The following is a 19967-nucleotide window of genomic DNA, read 5'->3' on the forward strand; positions in this document are numbered from 1 at the left end:
AGGTGCAGGTGTGGCTGGTTAAGTTAAGTGGTTGAGAGCCAATGAAGAGAGAGCAGCTGAGGATGAAGCAAAGAGAGGAAAAAGCAAGAGGAGAGACAACACGTGCCCTAGGAGAGGAGAGGAGAAGAGAAGGCAGGAGAGGGATGTATGAAGAGTATATTGGTAGGAGATTGTAAAAAGCCTTGTTGTAGCTAGCTAGTTTGGAGAGTGCTTCAACAGGTTTTAAGTGGGGAGGGTGCAGATACTTATTCTGGGACACAGCAGCAGCTGGGGTGAGCAGGGGCAAAACTACTTTAAAACCAGAGGAGGGCTGCTGTGTGCAGCTCCTGTTCAACCTGAACCAGAGCCCAGCCTGACCTCCAGCTCACTGCAGCGCACTCTGGCTTTTCGGTTCAGCCGTCATGGTCTAGCCCAGCCACTAACCGCTCTGCCTACAAAAGAAATTAGCTCTAAGCCTGCACCCTGCCATTAGATCACACTTGCCACAGAGCCCCTCTGCAAGGCAGGCTCGGTGCTCGCTGGCCTTCCCAGAGAGGCACAGCCAGATATAACCTCCAGGGCTCTGAGGGAGAAGGAATGAAACTAGCTGCCCCTCACTGTCCATCCTGAAAGACAAACAGAAGTGCAGGCAGCCTGTTGGAGCAGCTAGGTACATCTGCTTTCTCGCAGAGAGAAGACAAGCACAGCGGGCTGGGCTTGCTCAGAGCTGAGCTCATCCATCTCCGTCTCAGCCCAGGACAAACTGTGCGTCCAGAGTGCCCCCAGCGCAGGGCCTGAAGTTGGTGAAATGCTCCTGGGGCCCCATGAAGCAAGAGGATTTATAAAGAGGGGAAGCTGAAATGCAGATGGGAATGGATACGCAGGGGGCTACAGCTCCTCCAGGGTTCCAGGGGTTGCCAGCAACACACAGGGACCCAAGGAGGGCCAGCAAGAGTCCTGCACTCCCACACACTCTTACACTCCCAGGCTGAGCGCAGCTCACTTCTGATTTTACTCTTTCAGGAAGCAAATCCAGTGCCTGGAACCAATGGGTTAATCAGAAACGAAGGGCTGGTGAAGTCGTGTGAAAAGTTGCAAGGAGGTCAGTGGGAAAGGGCTGAGGGATGGCGAAGAGGGCTCTGGCACGGGCTCCCGCCTGTCAGGGCGGGTAAGCACCAAATGCCTGACTTGTGATGTTACAGAAACTTTCCACTTGGGCCTTCCTGCTATTTTTAACTCTTTTTCCCAGCCATCCTCAGTAACCCCAGCCGCTATTGAGGCTAATTAATTCCCTTTTATTTATCATTTTTTATCAGAAAAAAAAAATTAAGTTGCTGTGATCCATCATACAGCTGCCCACCTCCCCCTGCAATCTCCTGATATGTTCTAGGCTTTCTCCCTGCTTTGGCTCGTGCCCCCACAGCACTGCAGCTGTACCTGGCTTCCAGCTAAACCCCAGGCCCTGGAGCGGGGCGTTCCAGCTCCTCTTGTCACCTGCACCATCGCTGGTTTGCTGGGTGAATGTCTGCTCATCCCAAGGGATGATATTTTCATGCAAAATAACCCCTGCGTGCACGAGAGGCGCGAAGGAGGCGAGAGGCTGGCCCACACCTGCAGCGGTGGGATGTGCTGGGAAGGGATGACTGTTAACAGACATCTCTCTGCCAAGAACAATTTATATAGGCAGTTGCTGTAAATAAGTGCACATATGCGTGCTGTTCTGCACACAGCTACAGGTTTCGGACTACAGCATACCGGAAATTTAAACACATTTGATCCATTTTTTCTCAGGTTTTGTGATTTTTTGTGATTTATCCTGCTCTGGGCAGGACCTCGCTGCCGTGGGACAAGGGGCAGCATCACACCTTCAGCCTGCGTGGATTTGGTGGAAAACAGCCTGTCACAGCTGGCTGTTGGTATGCTTCAGCCCACAGACTCAGCCTGTCTGGGCCTGTCCCTGGGGAGAGCCCAGTATTCCTGTGATCGAGCTGGTAGGGCCTTCTTCCCATCAATGCTAAGTGAGGAGTCACCTTACGCTTTGTAATTCTTACATCCAGTATCAGCACAGCGCACATGGGTAAGCAGGAGTGGGGATTACCCACAGCCTCCACTCAGGACGTAATTAGCTACCAGAGAACTGGGGCAGGGAAACAGCAGTGAGAAAGATAACAAAGGTTTACTTTTTTGCTGCCAGCCAATGCTGACAACATTTTTTTATGTATTAGGGAAATGTCTGCCCATCTTGGTTCTCATAGAACATTGGTGCCATTTCATACAACCAAGGCGGCTCTAGATGGGCAGGACCTACCTTGACAAGGATGCTCCTCGCAAGCCTGCCCCTTGCCCTCAGTTTTGTTTCCCAACTGCAAAGCGAAAACAACAATAAAGTAAGTTAGTGTAGGCACAAGGGCCTTGAAAAGCTCTGCTGGTGCCGACCATCCCCAGCTGCAGCCACTAACAATCTCCACTTGCAGGCTGCACAAAGGGAAGGGACAGGATGAGACCAAGGATTGGCATCAGTTGTGGCTAGCTCCTAGCTGCTCTTAGGTGAGACCATGAGACCCTGCAACCGTCTTCCCAAGCAAAACCCAGCATTAGCTGTGGGTTTATAGCTCAGGCTGGGTGTAGGTTTAGCCATTATGTCTGTGGAAATGATGGGGTAGGGTTATTAGCGCTCAGTGCCAAAGACTCTGCAGGCTAAGGCCACAGAAAAAGAACCATGCATGTTCACTGGCCAGCCTTACTTAGGTCTGTAGAGAAGAATGTCAGCAAAGATCAGCTCTCTTGGGTCTCTTGCACTCTGGTGAAGTGTCTGGATGCTTCTCTTCAGCTCACCAATCTCCTCCTCCAGGTCCTTAATAATCTGAATCAATGACGTTTCTAAGAGTTCTTTACTTTGCAATAGAAGCAGAAATTAAAGTTTTAAAGATTTTGCAAACAGCAGAGCTAGAAAACATCCCTCATGCAAGTAAGGCCTTAACAGGCTCCCTGAAACACCTGCTGGACTGCTCGTCCTCAGGATGTCTTAACTGTCCACTGGGCCCCAGTGAGAATGGAAGGCAACGTACCCCACTAAGGCAGACAAAATCCTCATGAAGGGCAAAGGCTGAGGGTGGCTGGCTCTGGCTGATTCTTACCCAGCTTGCTCACCTCCCTTTGCCTCAGTAGTTCATGTTGCAGACTGTAGTTGTTTATCACCATCTGCTTTGGGCCACCCTGGTGCAGCAACATCTCCTGTGTGGGTGAAGAGAAGAAAATCTGAAGAAACTCCACGCTAACCACCAGCGTGAAGCCCTGATGCTGCCAGATGTCAATGCAGCCATGTCCAGATGCATCACTCATCAAGAAAATGATTTCTGCTCAAACCAGGTTTGGGTTCTAGCTCTAGAAAGAGACTGGTTTTGAGATCACATTGTGTTGATCATGGGACAAGACTGAGGAACTCAAGAGATCATTTTCCCAGGGAAAGGTTATTAATATTACTTGGGTAACTTACATTGCCTGTGCTTACAGATTCAGCTGTAAAAGGGCACAGCAGTTCTGCATCATAGCAGGCTGTAAATGGAGTCAGTAATTAATATTTTCTTAGTGCTCTCAAGCTGCTAACGCATGAAAAGTGCTAAGCACATCATGCAAGCCGGAACTGTGCAATAGGAGTTTCTCCTATTTTGGGAAGAATGACAGCAGTCCCTGCTCTGTAGTGCTGCATATAGTTTAATTTCCTCATTAATTTATTACAAACATATGTGTGCTACCACAGCGGTGTCACAGCCAATTAGCAAAGCAGCTACCTAAATAATGTAATAAAACAGGGACCATAAAAGCAGGGTGAATGTTGGGTCACGGTGCACTCGCCTCCATGCGGCAAACTCTCAGGAGTAAGCCTGAGACTGTTTCAACACATCAGACTACAGCAGAAACTCAGGAGTGCTCCTTGTGTACCCTCCCAGCTTGACAAACAGTTCCAGCACAGCATCAGGAGGGGAGCAGCAATGCCCTGTTACTCTCTGGGTGTTGGCTGTGCCATGCTATTGCTAACGGGCAATGTGTGGCAGCCCCTGCCCTGTCTCCCAGAAACTGATCTCCCTTGCTGGAACATCATGTGAACTCCACAAATCTCCATGACTTTCTGTAATAGCACCTCTTGTTCCACCCATGCCTTCTCTTCCAGTTCCTCCAAGATGGCCTTCCCCATTTCTTCTGCCTTGTCTGTCTCCTCCTGAGGACAGCAGGAAGCGGTGCACAGAAACAACAGGAGCATTAGGCAAGATAACTACGGTGTTCCTTCATCCCCTGCCCTCTCCTTCCTCCCTGGCAATGCTGCAGGCAGGGAAGGAGAGGTCCCTGCACCTGCTGCTGCTCCTTCAGGTTCTGGATGCTGTGCTGCAGAAAGACTGTCTGGACAGCTTGTTCCAGATGCTGTCCATTGATGTAGGACCACAGGATGTCCTGGAGAACCTGCACTTTTGATGTGACTTCATCCAGCTGCTGCTGGAGCTCTGACTGAAAATCAAAACAGAAAATCTCAACCCAGGGGTTCCAGAGCTTTGCTTCTTCACTGAGCCAAGGAGTCTGTCCTGCATTTGCCTGAGCCCTTCTTTCTACAGAGATTACACACCCTGAGGGAAGTGGCAATGGCCACCCCGAGTCAGACCACCTTGACCAGATCCTGCCCCAACAGGACGTACGTATGGCTGCCAAGGAGGCGATTCTTCCTATGCCCCTGAGCAGAGGCTGCCACCTGTCACAGGGCTCTCTCCCTCCTGACAGGCTGACAGGAAGATCATCCCCACAGAGCAAACAAGATTAATTTTCAGAAATGGAATTGTTTGACATTCAGAAGATCAACACAGTGTTTTTAACCTAGTAAGATGGAAAGCGAAGGTAATATGATCCTATAGACTGCATTTCACAGTAATGTGAGCAACTCACTTCCCAGATTCTTTTCCACTGTTTTTTCCATTTCCTGGAGCTCTGCCCTTGCTGTATCCAGCTGGTTCTGATTGAAGGTCTGCACCATTGCTTTCACCCTCTGCATGGGGAGAAATCCACCGCTTATTCCACAGAGCTCTGAAACGTCCCCCTGCACCATCCCTGACTGTGCTCTTGGGTGCTGCTGCTTGCATTAGCAGCACAGAGGGATCTGCCGCTGTGGCTGGTGCCAGTTCATGCACAGGAGCTGCTCTAGGAAGCAGGAGCCAGCTGGAGCCAAGGACATCATGGAGGGATGGATTTGGGCCATTACAGGGGTGACTACTGTTGCTTGGGTCAGTTACAGTCAAAGTGCTCTCACAGCTTTAAAGCATGGTCACAGGATCTTTGGGCACCGGGGAGCTCCCCCCAGGACTGGGGATGCCCCAGTCACACACTGTGCAGTGGAAGGGGCCAGGCAGTGCCTGACCCTTCTGCAGTACTAATGAGTAATGGGAAGTTCTCCATTCTGTTAAATTGGGTCTGTCGGTCACCCCTAAAGCCTCACTTGAACTACTTCATACTGCTGCAGCAGGCTCCTGGCTTGCTTGGCAGTGCTGTTGTCAGTGTGCTGGATGTCCTTGATTAGCTGGTAGTTGGTCTCTGCCAGGTGGGTGCTAAGCTGCCTCAGCTCCTCAATGGTGTTTTTCTTCAGATTAATCAGATTCTACAGGAAATTGTGAATTATAGTGTTGGAGACTCCACCAGTCCACCTGCCCCAAGTTTTCTTACCATCGTCTGCCATCCCCAGGATGTTCCCATCCCAGGGTAAGGCACTCTGACTTCCCCCATACAGCACACCCCTGCTCCCATGTTCCTTACTACCAGCTGCACGGTCACCATGTATTACAACCATCTTTCACCTACTAAAAAGCTGTGGTAGTGTCCTCCACCTCAACTCTTTGCTAGACTGAGTAAATCTGATACCAACAGTCTTTTCTAACAGGTCACATTTCCTAAATCTCATCCCTCCTGCTGCTACAGTCTGGACTCTCTCTTGGTTTCTCTTAATTTTTCTTGATAGACAATATCAAGGATAGATTTCACCAGCATTAAGCAGAGCAGCATAATTACCTCCAGTGTATTAATAAATAAACACATGCCATTTTGCAAGAACAAGTCAGGCTGCTAGAATTTCCTCCATAAAGGCAGCTGGGGTAACTGCATGGATTTGCAACCTGCATCCCAGCACTGGGTATCTGTGGCATGTACTGTGGTAATTTTGATCTCTTCCAAGGTTTTAGCTAATTCAGCCTTCTGAAGAGCTGATTTCCTCTGAATAGAACTTCTGTATTTCTCTTGGGATGATGTCTCTGAAGGCAAGGGTGGTTTTCTACTTGGCATAAATGCAACTAGTAAAACAAAAAAATACCCACCCAAAACAAAAAAGAAAAAGGCCTGTGCTTATTTCACAGCCCAGTTTCAACACCTTACATCTAGTCTCTCTTATCATATGCGGCTGAGGGAAATATAATGAACAACTGAGAGACTGAATTCAAACCTTCCACAGCGCCAGCAAAAGCTGCTCACAGTTCCAGCCCAGGAGCCCAGCCTACAGAGCACTCCCTGGCCTTTGCTAGTTCTCCCTCTTTATTCTCAGCATTTCACCTTGGGTAATTTGCTTTTTGTGTTTTTTGCTGAATGTCTCCCTGCAGAAAGCACTGGGTTAATGCAGAAGTGGCACCGGTGGGCCAGGGCAGCAGGGTGGTGTATCAGGGAATCTCTCCCAGCCTGGCTTGTTCTCCCCTTTCTTCTTGTCCTCATCAGTGAGCGGTGGCCAAGTCATCCTGTGGGCTGGAGATTTCCTTTCCTCTGCCTCTGCCTTCTGCCTTTTGCTGTAATCCTAAACTCAGCACAACAGTTAGCACAGAAAAGCCGGGGCATCAGAGGAAGTTGGTGAGCAGAGACCTCTCTGAACTGACCCACAGTTCCAGCTCCCCTCCGCAGCTCCTTCGGGGCTCCCAGGTGCCCCTTTACCGGCCTGGAGCAGCCAGTTTCCAGGCCTGGTTGAGAGACACTGCAAGTGTCATAAACCCCATAGGAACAGGAGTCTTACTATTCTCTTGAACTCTTCCACAATACTGGGGAGCGGGCCCTGTGCATCCATCTCCAGGCAGGCTCTGGAAGGCAAAAGTGTAATGCCACTGAAGCCGCTGAGCCCCGCAGTGCTGCCTGTCCCCAGGGATAAGCCCCTGTGGGTCCAAAGTCTGAGCAGAGCCAGGGACACTCCTGGGTTATTGTACCTTAGTGAGCCCCATCGTCACCTACCCCCCTGCCTCACTGGGGAGCTCCCTAGCTATCCTCTTAGCCCGCCGGCGAGCCCCCCTCCCCACCCCAGGCCCGCCGGGGACTCCTCCTGCCTGTCCCCTACGGCGACACTCCCCGGCCTACTCCTTTGTCCTCCTGGGAGTCCCTCACCCACCCGGGAGCCCACTTCGCCGTGCCCCCCCCGCCATCCTCCTGCGCCCCGGGGTTCCCCCCGTACCCCACGGCCCCCGCGGATGCCCCGTACCCCGCAGATGCCCCGTTTCCCGGCCCCGTCCCGGTCTCCATGGCGACAGCAGGCGGAGCGGAGCGGGGCCCGCGCCCAGGGAAGAGCGCCCCCTGCCGGATGTGCACGGCAGGAGCCCGGCGGCAGAGGCACGGGTTCGCACCGGGAAGGGATCAGCCGGGAAGGGATCCACGGGGGCGGGATCTGGGTGCCCGGGCCTGCTGGGAGCCGGGCCAGACCGGAGAGCCCTGCGGGACGGGGACTCGGCTGCTGAGGGAGAGCAGAGCCCGCGGCGGTAGCACCGAGCGAGGCCTGGAGAGCCCAGCGCAGGGCGGGCCAGGCGCAGCGTGGCGGTGAGCACGGGGCAGCCGCCTCAGGGCCCCGCAGAGCCCTTCCGCGGCACCGGCGTTCCCGGGCTAACGTGCACGCAGCCGGCCCCGCCCGGGGGGCCAGGGGCAATGGCCGGGCAGTTGCACGGTGCCAGGGTCAGACGGTGACAATGGCTCCCCACTGCCTCCGTGCAAGGCCCAGCATGACAGGGAAGCCGTGTTAGAGGGTTGTGTGTTGGTTCCCGGGCAGCGGGGCTCAGGGTGGGTGTGGGCAGAGCCCTGGGGTGCAGGGCAGGCCGCGGGCCGCGGTGCCCAGTGTAGGCGCTAGTGCAGTCCCCGGTTCCACACGTGGGCCGTGATGCCCAGCATGCGCCATGGTGCCCAGTGTAGGCTGAGGTTCCCAGTGTGGGCCGCGATGCCTGGCAGAATCCCCGTAGCCTGGGCCTGGCCGGGATGCTGGGCATGGGCCGCGGTGCCAGGCGTGGGCTACGGTGCCCGGTGTGGGCCGCGGTGCCCGGTGTGGCCCTGATGCCTGGTGGAGTCCCCGGTGCCCGGCGTGGGCTGTAGTGCCCGGAGCTGGCAGCGGTGCCCGGTGTGGGCCGAGGTGCCCGGTGTAGCTCGCGATGCTTGGTTGAGTCCCCGGTGCCCGGTGTGGACCGCCGTACCCGGTGTAGGCCGTGCTCGGGCCCCTGTTACCACAGCAACTGGCGGCGGCGGCGCAGCCAATGGGCGCGCGCCCTGCGGCGGGCCCGCGCGCCACGGCGGCAGCCAATGGGCGCGGCCCCTGGCGAGCAGCCCGCGGTCTCCGGGGCAACAGGTCCGCCGCCGCCGCGCCATTGGTGCCGCCCGCAGCCCCGCCGAGGGGGCGGGGTCTGGCGGGGAGGGGCGGGGTCTGGCGGGGAGGGGCGGGGTCTGGCGGGAGGGGCGGGGTCTGGCGGGAGGGGCGGGGTCTGGCGGGGCTGCGCCGCGGGGGGTAAGGCCCCACTCGTGGCACCGGCGGGGCAGCCCCGTGGGCCGCCGCCCCCCTGACCCGCCGGGAGCCGAGCCCCGCGGAGACGCTGCTGGGTCGGGGAGCGGCGGACACATACACAGGCGCGTCCACGAAGCATCGGCCTTCCCAGGGCGCAGGGGGCCGAGCGCTGCAAGCCCCACTGGAGATCGCGGGGGCTGTCCCTGGGCCAGGGATCTGCCGAGAGTACTGGGGGCAGTGGGGGCCCGGTGGACCGGCGAGGCCGGGGACCGGGAGCAGCGTCCCGGGGGGATGCTCAGTGTCTGGGAGCGTGGAGCCGTGCCCGGGCCGGGGTGCAGCTCCCAGGGGGCCGCGAGGCGTGTGGGGGCTCCCGGGGGTGCCCACGTGCGGGTCTAGGGGGCACCGGGGTGGCCACACAGGGGGAGCAGCGGATACCGGCAGGGTTTGGGAGCATCCCCGAGTGGGTACCGGAGGGCACGGAGGAGTCCCGAGGGGCCCCGGCCGGGGTACTGGGACGCTGGTGAAGGTACCGAGGGGTGCTGTGCTGCTCGGGTGAGGGCATCGGCAGCTACCGGGGTGCCGCGGCGGCGGTACCGGGGGGTACCGGGGCGTGCCGCCCTGCCATTCTCTCCAGCAACCCTTCTCCGGAGGGCGCCCATTGGCGGAGCTGGATATTCCCCCCCGCCCCGCGGCCAATGGGCCGGGGGGGGCGGTGCCTCCCATTGACAGAACCGGCGCGGCGGTGTTTACCGGGGGCGGCGCGGGGGCGGAGCGGCGGCGCCTATAAGAGCGGCACCGGGGGGCGTGCGGCTCCTGGGCTGCCCGCACCGCCCCCGCGCACCCCCCGACCCGGACCCGCCGCAGCATCCCCGCATCCCCCGCCACCGGAGCAGCCACCGATTTCACTGGGGAAGCATCCCCGGGCGGCGCGGAGCCCCCGCGGCGTGCAGCATCCCTGGGCCGGTACAGAGCATTCCCGAGCGAGCGCGGAGCATCCCCGGACCAGAGCGCTGCGGAGCATCCCGGAGGCGGAGGCCACCGGGCCGGCTCGGGGTCCCTCCGGAGCATCGCAGCGGCCGCCGCTCCGGCGGAGCCGCCCCCGCCGTGCGCCCCCAGGCCCCGGCGCGGCCCCCTGCGCCCCGCCCCGCCGCCGCCGCCCGCTCCGCACAATGGGGGCGGCGCGGCGCGGCGCGTAGCGGCGGGCGGGGAGGCGGCGGCGGCGGCGGGCGGGGAGGAGGAGGAGGAGGAGGAGGAGGAAGAGGAGGAGGCGGTGTGGTCCCGGGCCCCGGCATGGTGCAGCGCGGCACACGGGGCCGGGGCGTGGAGGCTCGGCGGGAGCCCTGCGCCCCGCTGCCCACCCGCGACGCTGAACCCGCCTGGTGCAAGACGCCGAGCGGGCACATCAAGCGGCCCATGAACGCCTTCATGGTGTGGTCGCAGCACGAGCGCCGCAAGATCATGGACCAGTGGCCCGACATGCACAACGCCGAGATCTCCAAGCGCCTGGGCCGGCGTTGGCAGCTCCTCCACGATTCCGAGAAGATCCCCTTTGTCAAGGAGGCTGAGCGCCTGCGTCTCAAGCACATGGCCGACTACCCCGACTACAAGTACCGGCCTCGGAAAAAGGGCAAGGTGGGCACCGGCACGTCCCGTCCGCGGCTCCCGGTGAAGATCAAGCCCTCCGTGCTGGGCCGTGTCTCTGCCGGCCGCCGGCAGCCTGCCAAGCCGCCCGACGCCTCCCAGGAGCCCATGCCAGAGGTGCCCACTGAGGACCGCACCGCGGCACCCGGCACAGCCACCTGGCACCTGGCACCCAGCGGGGAGCATGGCCCCCAGGAGCCCCCTGCATCCCCAAGCCCCGCTGCCACCTGCCCTGAGCCGGGGAGGTCACCGGAGAGTGAGTCCCCCTCTCCCATGTCAGCCGGGTCTCCTCCCTCCTCCTTCAGCTCCTCTGATGAGGAGCTGGAGGAAGAGCTGCTGGGGGTCCTGCCGGGGCGCGCCCCCACCAGCACCGCTTGCGGTGCCCTGGACTGGTCCGTCTTCGACAAGGACCACGACCTCTTCCCGCGGGGAGGCTCCTCGCACTTCGAGTTCCCGGACTATTGCACGCCTGAGGTGACGGAGATGATAGCGGGGGACTGGCTCATGTCCAGCATCTCAGACTTGGTCTTTACCTACTGAGTCCCGTGCTCTGCAGGTAACGCTCTTTTTTTTTTTTTTTTTGTTTTTTCCCCTGCCCCCACAATCAGGTCATAGAAAAAAAAAAAAACCCACAAAAAAAAAGAATCGAAACCAGCTGTTTACATGCAGGAATCAGGTATTTTGCCTTGAAGCCGCTGGAAGGCAGAGCTCCCTGCTCACCCTAACCCCCCGGCACACACCCACTCCTCGTCTGTCTGTCTGGCTCTCGCCTCCTGGCCGTGGGATGCGTGGCTGACCGCCGCGGTTATTTGCCCGTGAAATGCAAACATCTCATCGGGTTTTCATTGTCAGTGCCTGGCCCCTTCTCCCCGTGGCTCTGGCCGTGGCGGTGCTGCTGGCCATGGCTGCTCCCAGCTGCTCCCATCCCTGCCAGCGCTGCCCAGTGCTCCCTCCCGCTCGCTGGGCAGCCAGAGCGCCCACACCGGCCCTGGCTCTCGGTGCCCATCCTGCCCGATTCCTTTGGGAATGGCCAATTCCTTTTGCTTTTTGACTGCATTTAAAGCACAGCTTCAATTTTTTCCTCTTCCCTGTTGTTGCAGCCCTTGGGGAGGGATGCGGAGCCATGCCTCCCTGCCCAACGCCCCATTTCGTCGGGGTCCCCAGCTTTGCGGGGTTGGTGTCCCACAGGATCAGCTCTTTCCCTGTGGCGCGCGCTCCCCACTGCTCACTTTGGGAAGAGCGAAGTTGCACACACGTGATCCGCACGTGGACGTGGGAGGCTGTGTTTTGCCTCTCGCCAGGCGGTTGTGCAGAAGGGGCTGTGCCGTGGGGGGAGTCCGTGCCCGGAGCCACCCCAAACCCCGGTGGGGATGAGCCCTTCCCGAAGCAGCCAGCCCCCACTTTAGCCTTGGACTGGGTGCCCGTGCAGGACCCACTCTGGGCTGGCTCGCTTTGGCCAGTGGAACCAGGTCCCACCGTGCCCGGCTGTGGCAGGCGATGGTGGCGGGGAGCAGGAGGGCAGGGACACTGTGGGAAATCTGCCTTAAGCAACCACCCAGATGGGGCTGAGAGCAGTGGCAGTGATGCCGGTGAGCGCATGGGGTGTGGGTGATGCTCTGGCACGGTCCTCCATGCATCGCCGTGCCATGCCCCGCTGCCAGCTTCACCAAGAGCAGGGCATCCCGGCAGAGTGCTGCCAAGGAGATTCCCGGCAGGAAAGGTCCAGCCGCAGCAGCTGCTCCAGCTGGCTTTTTCTTTGCTTTTCCTAATGGCTTCTTCCTGCAACGAGCCACCTCCTCCGGAGCCAGGGAGCACGTGGCCGCAGTGCTGGCTCGGCAGTCATGGGCTGCAGTTGTGGGGCAGGGGCTGCGCTCAGGTACGGCTGTGCTGTGGGGGGTGCCGGTGGGGACCCCCACCACCCCGGGCTGCCAGCCCTATGGCCATGGCCGGGGCTGGCAGCACCTGAAGGAGCCGTCCTGGGCTCATCAGGGACTGCTGCTTGAAGCACCCTCTGACGTTTACCCTGGCCCCGATTCTCCAAGGGCTCTGGGTGTGCACGAGCCCCTCTGGCCCTTTCCGGGAAGTGGGGTGCTGGGGGCAGCGGGGCACCTGCTCCCTGAGGCTCTGCCTCCCCGATTTGGGGCTGCTGGTTCTGCTGGTCACAGGCGGCCCCGTGCCTGTCCGTTGCTGTGGGGCTGGATGGAGCTGTGACCTGGGGAAGAGCACCCCCCACACCGGGTCCTGGCACCCCCCCAGTATGGCTCAGAGCTGGGACCTGCCTGACCTCACTGCCGGAGGTGCCAGTGGCCCTGGCTCAGCCGTAGGGAAAGGCACTGTGATGCCGGGAGAGGTGTGTCCCCGGGCTCTTTGCAGGGATGCTCGGTGTCCCCCATCCCCATCCCGGGTGGCCTTGGGGTCCCCGCCAGGCACCCCCCTGACGGCCAGCCATCAGCATTGTAGATGTGTCGGTGTGTAGCGGTAGCTGTACGTGTGTGTGTCGGCATTGCGTTAGCCATGGTGTTTCAGTAGCCCCGGTGCGGGTGCCAGCCTGTGCAGGCAGGCGGGCATCACGCATCAGACACGTGTCCCCCGTATAGAGCGCGACCCTGTCCCTGCCCCCCCGGCCGTTCCCCACCGGACCCAGTCCCACCCAAGGTGGAAAAGCCAAATAAGCACCAGGCCAGCCGCAATGCCGGCAGCCTGCTCCTGCCTTGCCGCTGCCCTGGGGAGGGGGGGGGGATCTGCCTTCCCACTCCCTGGGGAGCCCTGTGCCAGGAGCACCCCAAGCCCCCTGCCATGTGTGAGCTGGGGTTGGGGTTCCCACGGGCTCCCGTGGCCCTGGGGCTCTCTGATGCGCGCAGATGTTGCTCAGCACCTCGGTGCCTTCTTGGGGTGCGCAGCTGCCCTGTGCCATGGCCAGGGGCGCTTGGGAAAGGTGCCGAGGCCACAGGTCACCTCTCCATCCCCATCTGTGGGGAAGCCAAAGCCCCCAGGTATCAGCAGGGCCTGAGGCCGTAGCGAGGGTCCCACATCAGACATGTGCTCTGCCGGTCCCACAGCTTGGGACTGCATCCCCTGTTCCCAGTGGGGACAGGGGTGGCCCGGGGTCTCTGCAGTCCCCTGCGTGCTGTGCATCGCCTGTGGGCTGGGGCACTCCCTCCACGGACTGTCAGGTGAAACTTTTCCTCAGGAGCAGGTTCTGGGTCAGCACCAGAACCAGAGCCAGAGCCGGGCCCCCCCCCCCCGCCCTGGCCGCAAGCACAACACCATCCGCTTCGTCCCCGTCCCCATCTGCGTCCCCTTCCTGCCTCCTCCTCGAGACTCGCTGGGTGTGTTTGTCAGGGGAGAACCGTTGTGGACAGTGGTGGATTTTCTGTGCTGTGTGGTTGTAGTTCTTAGAGACCCCCCCAGCGTGCAGACCCCTCCCGCTGCGCCCCTGCCTCCCCGCTGCCCGGTGCTGGCTGGCATGCGTGTGCGAGCGTGTGTGCGTGCGCGTGTGACATCCCGTCATCACTAGAGACAAAGCGAATAATAATAATAATAATAAATTAATAATAAAAATAAACCAAACCTCTCTCAGGAAGAAGCCGCCCCGGCGGCGGCCAAGCGGGCCGGGGGCCCCGGGAGCCGGCGGGGCCCCGGCGCAGCCTGCGGACGGGCACCAGCGCTCGGGGTCACCTTTGTAGTGTTGTGTTAGTGAAGGGTTCCTGTATCTGTCGTCTTGGAGAAATAGGCTTTTAGCCGAGGCACAGCCCCAGCCGTGGCCCGTTCCGGAGGGGTGTGATGCAGCTGGCTCTGGTGCTGCAGAAACTCGGCTAACGGTTATCCTGACTGTTGTGATTTTGGAATAAAGTGTGTTGGTCTGCTCCCTATGGCTCTGGCTCCTCCTGCGCCGCCTCGCTCCTTCCAGGGGGGGTGTGGATCTCCAAGGGTGATGGGGGTGCCCAGGGGAATGTGGGGTCCCAGTGAGATGTGGCATTCCCATGGGGATGCAGGGTCCCAGGGAGATGGGGATCCCCAGGGGGATGTGGGGTCCAAGGGAGATGTGGTATTCCCAGGAGGATGTTGGTCCCCAGTCCTGAGTATCCAGTTCCCAGCCACGTCAGCTCCCACCCTGGTCCCGCACTGACCATCCCCTGAGGAGGGCTGGATGTTCCCGCGAAGCCATGCCACGCTGCTGGGGGGTGTGAGCCTGCACGTCTGTGTGTGTGTGCGTGCACATGTATGTGCATCTCCTTGCATGTGTGCAAGCACCTGTGTGGTGTGCAGTGCACATTGTATGCAGGCTGGACACATACACCGGGTGTGCATGGGGTGTGTGGCTGCACAGCATGTGTTGGCGTGTGTGCACATGCATGCACTGTGCAGTGTGTGCTCTGTGTGTGCCTGTGCATGCATGTGCTCCCTGTGTGCCTCTGCATGTGTGCTCCATGTGTGCCTCTGCATGCATGTGCTCCCTGTGTGCCTCTGCATGTGTGTGCTTCATGTGTAGGTGTCTGTGCATGCATGTGCTCCCTGTTTGCCTGTGCATGTGTGTGCTCCTGTGCATGTGTGCGCTGTACCCGCTCTGTGCACACGCAGCCCCAGCAGCTCCCCCCGCGGGGAAAGGCCAGGGGGGCTGGGGCGTTAATCCAGCCCCGCAGGAGGGCTCGGGGTGGGGGTGGGGGGGGGGTGGGGGCTACGGGGGGGCATGCGCCACTTGCGTCACACACACCCCCACCTGCAGCTGTTGCCACGGCAACAAGGGGAGCCCAGAGCATCCCCGGGTACCAGCCCTTCCCAGCTGTCCCCGGGGGTGGGGGTGGCTGTGCTGAGTGACACCCCCCAGCCCTATGGGAGCCCAGGGCTGCACCCGCTCTGGGACAGCACCCAGCATGGACCTGCGGTCCCCGAAGCCGCGGGGGCAGTGATGCTCTGGTGCCGGCTGACGGCAGCCCCCAGCCACAGCAGCAGGAGCAGGGAGGCCCGTGGGGCTGGCCCAGCCATGGCCCCGGCTCGCTGGCCACCGCCGCTGCCCCCCTGACCTCGCCATGGGCTGGTGCTCGGTGCCCGGCGCTGCCCACGCAGCCACGTGCCCACGCTGCGGCCGGCCCAGCTCTGCTCCACGCGTGGCGGCTGCCGGCACCGTATCACCAGCTCCACAGGCAGAGCCAGGGACCCCCTCTGTCCCCCACCCCGCCCCAGCACAGCCCCCCTCCCCTCCCCACCTCTGGACGGGCAGTGGTGGGGCTGTGTGGGAGCTGGGGCCTGGCTGCCCACCCATGGGCAGTGCCATGGGATCCCTCCCGGACAGAAGGACAGTAGAGGGACCGCTGTTGGTGACAGCACTGGAACGGGGAAGGATGTGCTAAGGCCTCTGCCCCCCACCCCGCGCCCCCGAGGTAAGTGGGGAGTAGGTAGGGCTGGGGTGTGGCCAGGGCTGAGCCGGTGTGGGGGGACACAGGGGGTACGGTGTGGGGGCAGCCCAGGGAAGGAGAGGGATGGGCATCACTGGGGTGGTCCCCAGGATGAGCCCCCCCTCCAAAGGCTGGTAGCACCAGGCAGGCTGGGCCCTCCCAGACCCCTGCATGCAAGAAGGGCCCTGCTGCTGCGTGGGGACAGAGGGACAAACACGTCCCCGGTTCTGGGGACACTCAGGCTGGGGCTGTGCAGGGGGACAGCCAGTCCCGTGGGCAGTGTCCCCCTGCGAGGCCTCTCTGGTGCAGGGCTTTGTTCAGCGCTGTGGCCGGCACCGAAAGGGTCCCAGTCCCCCCCGCCCCCCTCCTGCGGGCTGACAGCCCTGAACACATCCCCAGGCACACGCACACACGCACACACACATGCACGTGCACACACATGCACACGCACACACAAATGTGCACACACGCACACACACACACGTGCACACACATGCACATGCACACGCACACACACATGTGCACACACACGCACACACACGTGCACACACATGCAAACGCCAGGCTGCAGGCACCCTGGTGAGGGCTGAGCAGGCAGTTCCCATGGCAATGCCCCATCCCCCGGGAGGGGACGCGGTGGTCCTGTCCCTGCAGTATGGTGGCTGTGTCCCCGTGTCCCCGGAAGGCAGCGGCTCCTTGGCCACCCCAAGGGTGGCTGCGTCCCTCCCTGCCACCGCTCCTCCTTCCCACCGCCGCCGATTGGGCGGCTGCCGGTGGCCTGATGTCGAGCCTCATCCTGCCAACGCGGCAACGGGGGCCATGCTGGGGCTGTGCCGGGTCTGGAGGCGGCCCAGGACGGGCAGATCCCCGCAGTGCAAGGCGGGGGGTCCCCTCCTCCATCCCATATGGAAGCCCCACCGGGATACGGGCAGTGATGTGCTCAGTCACCCTGAGGATGTGGCCTTGGCCTCACTGCCCCAGCCAGGTCCTAGTGCCAAGACAGAACCTTGTGAGTGGGTGGGGGGCAGCTCCTGGGATCCCTCTTTGTGCTCCCCAACACAAGCAATGACCTCTGCATTGGGGGATGCAGCCAGCACCGGTGCCCTGTCCCCCACGTGCACCTCGGGGCCAGGGCAGGAGCCCCTGTGGGTGCTGCTGCAGGAGGGGGGTGGCTGTGGGTCCCTGGGTCCTGCCACCCTCCCCATAGCCTGGACCACTCCCCCTGTGCCCCACAGGCCTGATGCCCACCTGTGAGCTGGACTGCAGTTGCGGCCGCGGGCCCAGCGTGGCGCAGGGGAAGTGTATGGGGTCCATTCCTACCTCCACCTCTTCTATGAGGACTGTACCGGGGCCAGGTCCAGTGAAGACGGGGACAGGGATGGGTCCTGACCCCCGGAGCCTGGCCCCCCCTGATCTGGAAGGTAAGAGACCCCAGAACCCTTCCTCCTGCCTCCCCCTGCCCACATCCTGCGTGGGGTGCATCCCACCGTGGCATTTGGGTGGCCCTGTCCCCAGGTGAGCTTCTTCACAGGGACCTTGCTCCTGCTTGTGGGGGCTGCCACGCTGGCTGCTGGCTCCCTGGTGCCCCCAAAGCTGGAGGGGATCATGGTGGAGGAGTTTGTGGTGCTAGATGTGCAGGTGGTGCGGTACAACCACGCACTGGGGATGTGCTGGCTGGTGGGCACGGTGCTGTGCGCAGTGGCTGGGGCGCTGGGAGCCATCGGGCTCCTCTCTTGTGCGCTGGCCCCGCGCTGCCCCCAGGAAGAGGAACAGCAGCTCTCACCCATCCTGTGGGGCAGCCCCCCGCCACAGTCCCCTGCCGCCCAGTGGGGACAGCGATGCCCTTTGACACCTTCTGCTTTTACGGCATCCAGCCCCGGCCCAGCACCTGGGGCCAGGGGCGTGATGGGTGATGGCCGGCATGGGGCCAAGCTGTGCTGCACCCTGGAACCAGCTGGATCACCTGGAGCTGGTTTGTGGCCAGCACTACAGGGCATCTGGCTCAGTCCTGGCATGGCCACCATGTCCTGCCATCCCCTGGCCCTGCGGCCCCTGCACCCCGGCTTCCGCAGAGCAGTAAAAGCTGCCAAGAAATCCCTTTGCTGGTGGCTCAATGGCTGTTGCTGTGTCTGTGTCCAAACCCCCGTGAGCACCAGGTTACGTGTGACGGCCACCGCCTGCCCCCACCGCCAGCAGCACCTCGTTCAGTTTGGTGTGGAACAGGATCAGAACCTGGGAATGAAACCATTTGGCCCAGTTTCACTGCTGGAGGCTGCTGCTGGTGGCTGACAGTACAGTGGTGGGCACCCACCCTGGGGGCACGGTGTGTGGGGGCACATGCAGCAGTGTGCCCTTTCCTGCCAGCCTGGTGCAGGCCTGCGCACCACCTGCCTTGGCCACTGCCACCTCAGCTCCCTGGGACACCCCTGCACACCAGGGTGCTGCTGTGTCTCAGCAGGAGGGTCCTCGTCACACAGCCCCACCGTGCTTGGGGACCAGCATCACTCTGGGGGCAAAGACCACCATCACTGCTGCTCAAACAGGTGCTGTCAGGCCCCTGTCCCACGTCTCCCTGAGGCCAGGACCCACCAGGGCCTTGCATCACCCCACAGGAACGTTGCAACACACACACATAATGTATTCCTGGCACGTGTGGCCCTGGGGGCGCCCACCCCTGCCGGCAGCGGGCACCATGGGGGTGCCAGGGCCCCAGACTCTGCCTCTCATTCCCCTGGCTTGGCCCTCTGTCCTCAGGGAAGCCGAGCTGCTCCTGCAGACCGGCATGGCTGGTGGCCTGGCATGCTGGCATGTCTCCATGCTGCCTCTTGCAGCATCAGGGTGAGAGCACGTCCATGCCGCGGCAGTGACCTGGCTGGTGGCACAGGGCTGCTCCAATAACCCTGGGCTGGAGGACCTGGTCACCCTGGGCAGGCTTGGGTGCAGCAGCAGCCATCCCCTCAGCTGGGGACCAGGGTGGGAGGGCGAGGCGGGGATGGGGAATGGGAGAGGGGCTCATCTCCATGCCCTTGTGAGGTGCCGATGCTGGTCATGCAGGGGGAGGGTGGCGGGGCAGGGAGGCAGGCAGGGCAGCTGGGATCTTGCACTTGGGCTCACAGCAGCACCAGCCACAGCAGGGAGGGACAGGATGCGACAGGAGCGGGTGGCCACCCAGCGCAGCCCAGATCCAGCCTGGAGGAGGTGGCTGGTGAAGCCCCAGGACAGCCCTGAGCCAGTGAGGCCGAAGCCCCTGCACCCCCAGCCCCATGCGCCACCGGTCCCAGTGGATCGGGCCCCACGTCCTGCTGGATCCTGTGCATGGATCCACCGAGGCCAAGGACAGCTGCCAGGTACGGGCACCGCGTGCTTCGGCACGGGCAACCACTCCTTGACAGGGACAGGGGGGAAGAGCTGCAGTTAAGTGCCTGGAGGTGCTGGTGAGCAGGAGAGGAAGAGGAGGGCGCCAGGGCCGGGAGTGGAGGTGCCCAGGAGCACAGCTGGAGGCTGCAGCAGGGCGAGGCCACCAGACCAGGATGCTGCGCAGAGGCTCCATGTGCGCCGTCAGCTCCGGGTGCCCGGCCCTGTGCCTTCAAAGCTGCCATGGCACAGGCATGCAGGCACAGGGGGGGTTGAGCCCAGCCGCAGCCCCCACCCTCAGCACAGCACTGAGCCGTGCCGAGTGGTGCCAAGTCACTACATCCGTGCAACAGCACCTGGGAATGACCTGGGCATTTGCACAGACCCCCATGTCCCGGTTTGTGCTTTTTTTTGGGTAAGTAAAAGACAGGTGTGACACCTCCTCCGGGGCTCTTTTCTCCACCGGGTCCCAGACACGCCTGGAAGAGCCTGCGGCAGCTCTGTGCCCACAGGGCCGTTTAACCCTTCGGCTGGTGCTGGGCTCCAGCCCTGGCAGTGTGCAAAGGCACACGGTGCAAGGAACAGCGCTCTGCTGGCTCCCCAGGCCTCCCCCCACTGTAAACGCACAGCCCTGCTCGCCCTCTGCCCTCCAAAACCCTGCCGAGCCCCCAGCAGCCCCCCACACCCCGGGGGCCTCTGTGTCCCTCCCAAAGGGCTTTGAGCACCACGAAGAAAATAATTTCCGGAGAGGGAAGCCCTGTCCGGATCCGGCACACACAACCACCGGCCTCACACCACCCAGCAGAGCCCGTTCCCAACCCCGGCTCAGTGGAGCC

At 61.5% G+C, this 19967-nt stretch overlaps 2 protein-coding genes across 2 annotated transcripts; one reads left to right on the plus strand and one right to left on the minus strand.

The window, feature by feature from the left end:
- Nucleotides 1-2585: 2585 nt before the first annotated feature.
- C10H20orf96 (chromosome 10 C20orf96 homolog) lies at nt 2586-7503 on the minus strand. Its single transcript, XM_040608899.1, is given in 10 exon segments — nt 2586-2842; nt 2919-2925; nt 3059-3213; nt 4088-4198; nt 4330-4478; nt 4912-5011; nt 5459-5617; nt 6163-6302; nt 6682-6793; nt 7342-7503. Coding segments are annotated over 10 exon segments (1218 nt in total). The 3' UTR covers nt 2586-2719.
- A 2489-nt stretch (nt 7504-9992) lies between these two features.
- SOX12 (SRY-box transcription factor 12) lies at nt 9993-10996 on the plus strand. The gene has a single exon (XM_040609782.1). The coding sequence runs from the start codon at nt 10031-10033 to the stop codon at nt 10919-10921; it is 891 nt and encodes a 296-aa protein (XP_040465716.1). The 5' UTR covers nt 9993-10030; the 3' UTR covers nt 10922-10996.
- Nucleotides 10997-19967: the final 8971 nt, after the last annotated feature.

Source organism: Falco naumanni, chromosome 10 (assembly GCF_017639655.2).
Source record: "Falco naumanni isolate bFalNau1 chromosome 10, bFalNau1.pat, whole genome shotgun sequence".
NCBI classification, from domain to species: domain Eukaryota; kingdom Metazoa; phylum Chordata; class Aves; order Falconiformes; family Falconidae; genus Falco; species Falco naumanni.